The sequence below is a fragment of the Poecilia mexicana genome, unplaced genomic scaffold (assembly GCF_051168715.1).
Source record: "Poecilia mexicana isolate PSO_F unplaced genomic scaffold, ASM5116871v1 scaffold_18, whole genome shotgun sequence".
In the NCBI taxonomy this organism is placed as follows: Eukaryota; Metazoa; Chordata; class Actinopteri; order Cyprinodontiformes; family Poeciliidae; genus Poecilia; species Poecilia mexicana.
This window is the reverse complement of record NW_028263387.1, coordinates 25771490-25780958: the sequence shown is the minus strand read 5'-3', so window position 1 is coordinate 25780958 and position 9469 is coordinate 25771490. Positions and strand designations below refer to the sequence as shown.

At 36.2% G+C, this 9469-nt stretch overlaps 1 protein-coding gene across 1 annotated transcript; it reads left to right on the top strand.

The window, feature by feature from the left end:
- Positions 1-3657: 3657 nt before the first annotated feature.
- LOC148154356 (high affinity immunoglobulin epsilon receptor subunit alpha-like) lies at positions 3658-9076 on the top strand. The gene is made up of 7 exons (XM_088015285.1): positions 3658-3836; positions 4055-4312; positions 4702-4968; positions 5362-5481; positions 8338-8422; positions 8469-8542; positions 8953-9076. The coding sequence occupies exons 1-7, from the start codon at positions 3776-3778 to the stop codon at positions 9045-9047; spliced, it is 960 nt and encodes a 319-aa protein (XP_087871411.1). The 5' UTR covers positions 3658-3775; the 3' UTR covers positions 9048-9076.
- Positions 9077-9469: the final 393 nt, after the last annotated feature.

The following is a 9469-nucleotide window of genomic DNA, read 5'->3' as shown; positions in this document are numbered from 1 at the left end:
AATTGGGGAAAATTAAAACCCATTTTGTCCCTATTCTCAAGAATCACTGAGGGCTGTAAGGCAGAACCTGGAGGCTGGGGCAGGAAGGCGGGGTGGGGGGGGGATCTATAATCCTAGTTTACAGACAACAGTGGAACATAAAAACATGGGGAAATTACAAAAGTCTTTTTTGTACTGCTGTAACCATTAAACAATCTCCCCTTCAGTTCAACCTGGAGACACATTGTTGATGTTACTATTATAAATAACTTGCAAGTAAATATTGGCAAAGCTCAAAGTAATTTTCAGAGGTGTTGGAGCGTGTTGTTAGCAGCTGAAAGTAACTAAAATGTTACTTTTAATATAACTTAGTTACTTTCCAAATCAAGTATTCAGTAATCTGATTAAAGTTACTTTGTCAAAGTTTCTATGCCAACACTGGGTACAACTAACTCACCTCTTGAGATTCTCTGTATTCTCTGTATTTTTAGCATTTTAATTACAACACGGACAAAGTATCAGTTTCATAAATAACCTTTATTAAAATTCACAATATATGCATTTTTCTCCCCTCTTTTAATTGCAGACTTGAAAAATGAAATTGGAGAAATATGATCCAAAGGACACAAATTATACCTTTGTTAAAGAGGAAAGGTGAGAGTTTGTGTTTTTTCTGTAGTTTTATTAAAGACATGATGTTCAGTTCCTGCATGTCTTTGTTTTTTTGTGCATGTGGAGATGCTGCGAACGAACCATTGAGATAAAGAAGAAAAGTTTTTTTTATTGCCTAAGCAGATCTGCGGTGCAGACACCGTGACATTAGTTCAGTTTCACAGGCTAAATATGACAAGAATTATTTTCAGACAGATGTATCGATCGCACCAGGAGTAATTTTACCTCATCAGTTAAAAACAAACACCATCAAACCACAGGCTGCAACACGGGGCTCAGATAGACAACAATAGAAATCAACCTGACATTAAACAGAAAAACAAAGCTGCTGTTTCACTGAATGAACTGTCTCTAGCTCTGCATCCATTTCTTCACAAATACTGGCAATAAAAACACAAACAGCTTCAACTGTTTCAGAAATAATTGATGCCAAAAGCTGATAAACTTTCCAAAAGAAAGTTTCACTAAAATCTTCAACTTACTTGCAGTTTTCTAATGAGTTTCTGTTTTTTCTTCATCAGGGTCAAAGGTTTCCTCAGCTGCCACCAGAGGAAGTCCATCAGAGCAGCAGTCAGTTTACTCTTCAGTCGCCTTTAAAACTTAAATTAGTTATTTTATGGAGCTAATCTCAGCTCAGACTGTTGGTTTTGTTAGTCAATGATAGAAGAGTCACTGACATTTTGTCATAACTTAAAATGGACAAATACAACAAAGCAATAATAAACATGACACCTTAAAAACGTTATCTGTGTTTATGTTGTTTATGGAAATTTAAAACATGTTTTTAGGACTTATTATCTTTCTCTTTCAGACTTTTGCATGTAGTATTTTCTATTTTTATGATGTTCTTGCCTCTTTTGTTGTCACGTCTTTCTGATTTTCATCAGAGCAAAGCAGCTACTGCTTTTTAAATAAACTCACTGTGATGGTCTTTACTTTAACACAGCACTATTATTACACTACATGTGTTTAAAATTAGAGATAAACTAACAATACCTGACAGCATCTTCATAGATCTATCAACAGACCTCTGCACTGAGTTTCTGTCTAACACAAGGAATCTAAACATGAATAACAATGAAGAGAAACAAAACTAAAAGTTAAAAAATGGCTCAAATAACAAGCAACAAAATGAAAAACATAAAAACCTGATCTCTGCGGAAAATCTGATTCTTTACTTTGTGTTTGCTGCTGCATGATGACAGACCTATTGTTCTGTGTCAAACTGATCAGTTGATTTAGTTTCATGTCAAACTCACATACTTGAAGTCAAAAGCTTATAACTGGACGTCCTGATACGTTTAGAGAGTTTATATAAATATTAACACCTTCATGTCTTCTCTCTGAATCAGACTGAGGTCAGTCTGGTCTCTGCTGTCATGAATCACATTCAGAGCTGAGATAATCTAAACCCTGTCAAATAAAACTATGATGTTAAACTAGCGCCATCTGGTGTCCAAACACCAAAACATGAATCTACATACTAAAGTTCATATTTGCAGTCAAGGAGAAGTTTTTCAGTTCATTGAGTTTAAAAAACCTCAAACCAACATTAAGTGAAATAAATTATGTTTATCTCCTAATGCTGTTGTCATGACAACAACAACAACAAAAAAAAAACAACAGGAAAAGGTGTTTCATCTACTTTATCAATATCCTGCAAACAAGAGCAGCAATTTTACTGCCTTGCATATTTTTTATACAGAATGAAAAATAATTAATGGCAGAAATACATTTTGGTTGGACTTTCAAATGTAAAGAGTTACACCTTGGTTTTGGGTTTTTTATGATTGTTTTTGTCCCAGCCCTCAGATTGCTGCTCATACTAAGCCTGGTTAAGTGGGAGTTGTTCCTTTCCACTGTTGCCACATGCTTGTACAAGAGGACATGGAATGGCTGGATGTTTTTAAGTGGATATTTTTTTTAAATTATTTTCCAATGAATAATAAATTGTTCTGTATTGTTTGATTATATGGATTACATTTGAACTGGATTGATGTATAGAAGGGAAACCTAACCTGCATAACTGCCTTGAGATTATATTTGTGAATAATTAAAAATTACTTAAATTATTTCTGTATTTTTTTGCTGTACAATTAAACAAGTTTCTAATTTTTATTTTAATAATAAAAATCCTAATGTGTTCATATCTGCCATCTGTGGTTGGATCTCTTCTTATTCTGTCATTTCTGTAACATCAGTTTCTGTTTTCCTGTAAATGAAATAAAAAATATGCACTTCTAACCTCTTTAAGTTAAAATTTAGTTTTTATTTTCTGTCATTACAATTTATGATTAACTTGATAGTTGTTGGTCTATCAAGAAGAAATGAAATATATAACCATCCCTTATCATTTTCTTGACACTGTAATGAATGGAAATCAACAGGCCAGTGGTGATGCAATGTGGACTAATGACCACTAGATGGCAGAAAAGACTGAACTATAAGAAGCCAGAGTCAGTAAATATGACTGACTCTGAAGTTGGTTTGAAGTATTAGTAGAACTAATACTTCAAACCAACCAGTAGGGGGCGACAAAACACCGCCTTCTAGTTGTCAGATATTTATTAAAGATCCAGTTAACTGTTGCATAAGTTATAAATAAAGAATATTTGGGACATTAACTGACTTTCATACAGTTAGAAAAAACATAATAATATAAAATAAAATAATCCAAACTGTGACAAACAAGTCTAGATGAAAACTAAAGTTATATACAGATAGGAATATTGTAGACTAAACAGGTTTTTAGCGTATAAATTTGACTAACCAGAAATAAACTCTGTTGATATTTTTAACACAAATAAGTTCTGTTGCAGATCCATAACAGAACCTGAGTATCTGTGTGTGTTTGCATTAAAATAAAGTTAATTCTACATCAATATCTCAGTATTTCTCCCTGTGTCTCTGCTGCTCTGTGTAAGTCAAACAGGAAGAGGAAGTTCTGCGCTGCATATGATCTGGGTTTACATGTGAGACTCATTCAGTCAGCATCAAGCATCAGTCATGGAGGTCACAGCTCTCTGCATGCAAATCTGTGAGTAAAGATATATTATTTATTTATTTCTGACATATATCTATATTTTGAGTTTGGATCTGAAGGTTTTCTCATGTTTCTACAGTCATGAACATGTTTGTATTGCTGTTGACAAAACCTGATCTGAGTTACACTGATCAGAAACCCGGTGAGTTGGAAACTGATTTGTTTTATGCATTTATTTAGAGAAAAAAAAATAGATTTAATTCTGATTATTTTTAAACTGCTTACAAACAAATCCAACAGCAATCTCAAAATCAGGGTTATTTTAACTTTGTCACCAGCTGATGAAAAATAAGTTTTAATTGTTTTTCATGGATTTATGTTAAAGTTCATCAATTAATTTCTGTATTTTTATCATTGCAGTTTTTCCTCTCATCTCTCCAGACAGACTTCAGTTCTTTGAGTATGAGTCTGTCTCTGTAAGCTGTGAGGAAGACAAAGAAGTGAAAGCTTGGAGAGTGAGGAGAAAACTTCACAAAACGAGTTTAAATGATTCTGACGCCTGCAGCGTCCCAGCTGCATCCTGCAGCATCCAGTACGCTTTTGAGAGGCACAGTGGAGAATACTGGTGTGAAAACCATGAAGGGGAAAAGAGCCGGGCTCTCAACATCTCTGTTACAGGTCTGAATGTTCACAATGACGTCTTAAAAAGATTTTTAAATGAAATAAATAATGTTCTTTTAGATAATGTGCACACATTGTAATATTCTAAGGTTTATTTACATAACAAAATATCAAGATAAATCCTTTCAAAATGTTTCCTGCCTTTATTTTGAACCTGTACAATATTAAACTAAAATCTGACAATGAGAAAACAAGAAACAAAAATATAAAGTAGTAAATATGAATGTACAAGAGTCATATTTTTTACATCATAGAAACCAGATATTTTGAAGATGTTTGTTAACTTTTCATATCTTCTGAAAATAAACATGTAGATTTTGAATTTGTTATAAATCCATCAGAAACAGGAATGTAACATGTCAAACTGATCTTCTACTGTCCATCAGCTGGATCAGTCATCCTGAATGTTTCTGCTCAGCCAGTGAAGGAAGGATCTACTGTGACTCTAAAGTGCATTCAGAAAGATACAGAGGAACCAAACTTTAGTGATTTCTACCAAGATGGTGTCCATCTTGGAACCTACTATGAAACCGATATGACCTTCACCAAGGTCACCAAGTCAGACGAAGGACTCTATAAATGCACCATTTCCCGAGTCGGAGAGTCTCCTGAAAGCTGGCTGGCTGTTGTCAATCCAAGGTCACCAACAGGAGGTACGTTTGATACCACTGAATATTATGAGGTTAAAATAACACTTGAAATATTAGAAAATATTCTATTAATCTTACGGATTAAAACGGATGAGATTTCTTCTAAAGGCAAAAGGTTTTCAAAGTCTAAGCTTAGTTGTAGATTATTGTTCTTACAGAATCTTTGAAGAACTTACAGTAGAATAATACGTTTCAAAGTTTAGTCTTCTGCAAACCTGCAAACTGAAATATCCTCCATTTCTGGTTTAAACATTTGGTGAAGAGGAAGAGGAGGAAGAGGAGGTGCTCTGTGTACGAAGGCTTTTCATCCTGGAATCAGCCATCTTGGATTCCTGATGTTGGCTGTCTGCGTCTCTCTCACTGTTCACTGACCTGATATCTTGAATCTTATTTCAGGATCTAATGAAGAGATTCAGCCTCTGACTAATGTGCCGATTATAATCATCATTTTGTTGTCCATCGTTTTCACTCTGCTGTTCTGGGTGGTTGGACTGATTCTCTACAAGAAACACAAAGGTAAACATGGACCATGTACCGCTAACTCGCCTCACCGTTAAATAATCAGTTTCAGAATCTAAATGTTCCCTCTGTAACATTTACAACATCAGTTTGATCATTTATCTATTTGATCATATATTTGTTTGAAAATTTTTTTGAAGGTGCAAAACGTGTTGCACCTTCAAATATATATATATATATATATATATATAAACAAGACGTTTATATATACACAAAACGTCTTGTTTTGTGTATATATATATATATATATATATGTATATATATATATATATATATAAAAAAAAAAAAAAATTCCCTTCTCACCCTCCGCGGGTGGTCTCTTTCATCCTCTGAGCTCGGGTCCTCTACCAGAGGCCTGGGAGCTTGAGGGTTCTGCGCAGTATCTTGGCTGTGCCTAGAACTGCACATTTCTGGACTGAGATGTCTGATGTTGTTCCTGGGATCTGTTTGAGCCACTGCTCCAGTTTGGGGGTGACTGCCCCGAGGGCCCCTATGACCACAGGCACCACTGTGGTCTTCACCTTCCAGGCCTTCTCCAGTTCCTCTCTTAGGCCCTGGTATTTCTCCAGTTTCTCATGCTCCTTTTTCCTGATGTTGTGGTCACTTGGTATTGCTACATCCACCACAACGGCTTTCCTCTGTTCTTTATCCACCACCACAATGTCCGGTTGGTTCGCCATTACCATCTTGTCTGTTTGGATCTGGAAGTCCCACAGGATCTTAGCTCGGTCATTCTCCACCACCTTTGGGGGTGTTCCCCACTTTGACCTCGGGGCTTCCAGTCCATATTCTGCACAGATGTTCCTGTACACTATGCCCGCCACTTGGTTATGTCGTTCCATGTACGCTTTCCCTGCCAGCATCTTGCACCCTGCTGTTATGTGCTGGACTGTCTCAGAGGCCTCCTTGCACAACCTACACCTTGGGTCTTGTCTGGTGTGGTAGATCTGAGCCTCTATTGCTCTGGTGTTTAGTGCCTGTTCCTGGGCGGCCAGGATGAGGGCCTCTGTGCTGTCCTTGAGTCCAGCTTTCTCCAGCCATTGGTAGGATTTCCTGATATCAGCCACTTCAGTTATTTGTCGGTGGTACATCCCATGTAGGGGCTTGTCCTCCCATGATGGTTCCTCCAGCACCTTGTCCTCTGTTCCCCATTGTCTGAGACATTCGTTGAGCACATCGTCCATTGAGGCTTTGTCCTTGATGTATTTATGGATCTTGGATGTTTCATCCTGGACAGTGGCTCTCACACTCACTAGTCCTCTGCCTCCTTCCTTACGGCTTGTGTACAGTCTCAGGGTGCTGGATTTGGGGTGGAACCCTCCATGCATGGTTAGTAGCTTCCGAGTCTTAACATCCGTGGCCTTTATGTCTTCCATTGGCCAGCTAATTATTCCGGCAGGGTATCTGATTACTGGTAAGGCATAGCTGTTTATTGCACGAATCTTGTTCTTGCCATTGAGCTGGCTTCTCAGGACTTGCCTTATTCGTTGGAGGTATTTGGCTGTGGCTCCTTTCCTTGTGACCTCATCGAGGTTGCCATTTGCTTGTGGTATTCAGTGAGTGATCAGTGAGTCGATGTCTCGCTCGCTCTTGGCGTACAGCTTGATGTCATCCATGTAGAGGAGGTGACTGATTGTGGCCCCATTCTTGAGTCGGTATCCTTAGCCAGTCTTGTTGATGATTTGGCTAAGGGGGTTCAGGCCAGGTATATATATATATATATATATATATATATATACATATATATATATATATATATATATATATATATATATGTATATATATATATATATATATATATATACATACACATATATATATATATATACATACACAAAACAAGACGTTTTGCACCTTCAAACAAATTTTCACATAATTTTGGCAAAATATTTTTATCTTTTCCTAACAATATGGATAAAACTCACTCAGATTTGACTGAATCAGGGTTTGGCAAACCTGTTCCAGATGTTTGAAGTTGGTTTTGTTTGTCCTTCCCTAAGACACATGTGATGTGTTGCACAAAATCCCGGTGTCGTTCTGTCCTATGAGGAAATAACAAGATAAAATGTTTCAAATTGAAACTTTAGACCAGATCAAATGAAATCTGATCTAAGAAGTGTTTCTGCTTCAAAGCAGAGTAAACAATCTGTTACTCAGAAGCAACACTTTAACAGGTTTTTACTCAAGTACAAGTAAAAAGTAGACATCTCAGTAGACTCATTAAATATCATTTAATATTTAAAAATTACATCATCATGCAGAACAAAGTATAAAGTCAAGTGGAAATGTTGGTATATTAAGGACGAAAATTATAATAATTCATACAAGTAACAAAAAAATTAGGCAAAATAAATAGTTTCCAAATCAGTTTCTTTCAATATACAACTTATGTGTGAGTCTGTTTAGTTAAAATTTTTAGTTAAAACATGTTTGATTTTTCATTCAGTGGGAAGAAAATCAAGACATTTTACTCAAGTACTATATAATAAAAAAGTAAGAGTAAAAATACTTTATAATAAAATTACTCAAGTAAAAATAGAAAGTACAGTTTAGTACAAATACTCCTAAAAATACATTTAAAAAAAGTTACTGAAATATATGTAATTGTTTAAATGTAATTAGTTTCTACCCAACTCTGGCTTCACCTCACTCGACTCGATTGAACAGATTATTAATGAGACTCTGAGAACTAAACTGCATAGTGAGGAAGTCATTCAGTCATTTAACTGAAATGTGTTGAATCAGAAACAAATGTAAAAGTTGCTGTAGATCCTCAAATGACCAACACTAAAAACAACAGATAAAATATCTGCAGAGCATTAAATCTTTTTTTTCTGTGTTTCATATTTGCAGCCTTGAAAAATGAAATCGTCTCGGATCCGAAGGAAACAACGTATGCTGTGGTTAACAAGCCTGGGAAGAGGAAAGGTAGAAGTTTGTTTATTTTACATATTATTGTTAAAAACAGCAGAAATCATTTTTAGTTTCTCTTTACCAGGTGACTCTGCGAATAAACCGGACGAAGTCACATACGCCACCGTTGAGATAAAGAAGAAAGGTATTATTACCTTTATGATGACTTATTTATCCTCTGTGGTGCAGACACCGTGACATTAGCTCAGTTTTACACACTAACTCAGAAATATTTTCAGACAGACAGACGTATCTGTCGCTCTGGGAGCATTTTTATCTCATCAGTTAAAAACCACGTAGTAAAACCGCCGGCTGCAGCGAGGGGCCCTCAGGCACTTTATTTAGACGATAGAAATCAAACATAAAGAAAACAGAAAACAATCTGCAGTTTCAGCTGAATGCACTGCATCTAATTCTGCATCCATGCTTCACAAGCAGCTGTCATAAAAACACAAACAGCTTTAACTGGATGGAGTCAGAAATAACTGGTGCAAAAAGTTAAATGAAAACTTTAACTGTGGTTTTCAAATGCATGTTCTTTTTTTCCTCCATCAGGGTCAAAGGCTTCCAGAGCGACTGCTGCCCAGGATTCATCAGAGCAGCAGACAGTCTATTCTTCAATCTCCCTGAAAAGAGGACAGTTAAATTAGTCATGTTACGTCAGCGCAGGCGATGTTTCCGTCCCTTTAAATAATGCTACAATACATTTTAGTCTGAGGTTGAAACTGACAAAGCGATGATAAATATGACACACTGAAAACTTTAACTGTTTGTATAGAGGTTATAGATCTTGAAAGATGAAATGTGGAGTTAATTTCATCTGTTCATGTGTAGTTACCAGACCTTTGCATGTGGCATTGTCTGTTTTTTATTCTGTTCTAGTCGTTATGTCGTCACGCATCTGTTTGTGCTTTCAGTGACTTATTTTTATATATATTCAAAAATCAGTCTGTGCATCACTGTGGTGGTTTGTGCATCAGTACAGCTCAGGTATTCTTGGCTACATGTCTCTAAAGTGGGACTTGCTCAGTCCTTGACCTTTAATGCTCCATCGTTGAACCACTGCAGGTTC

Excerpts from the sequence above, each read along its gene's own strand:
- LOC148154356 (XM_088015285.1), top strand. The coding sequence starts at position 3,776 with ATGAACATGTTTGTATTGCTGTTGACAAAACCTGATCTGAGTTACACT. Across the intron at positions 3,837-4,054 it reads TTACACTGATCAGAAACCCG|TTTTTCCTCTCATCTCTCCA; the intron begins GTGAGTTGGAAA and ends TTATCATTGCAG. Across the intron at positions 4,313-4,701 it reads TCTCAACATCTCTGTTACAG|CTGGATCAGTCATCCTGAAT; the intron begins GTCTGAATGTTC and ends ACTGTCCATCAG.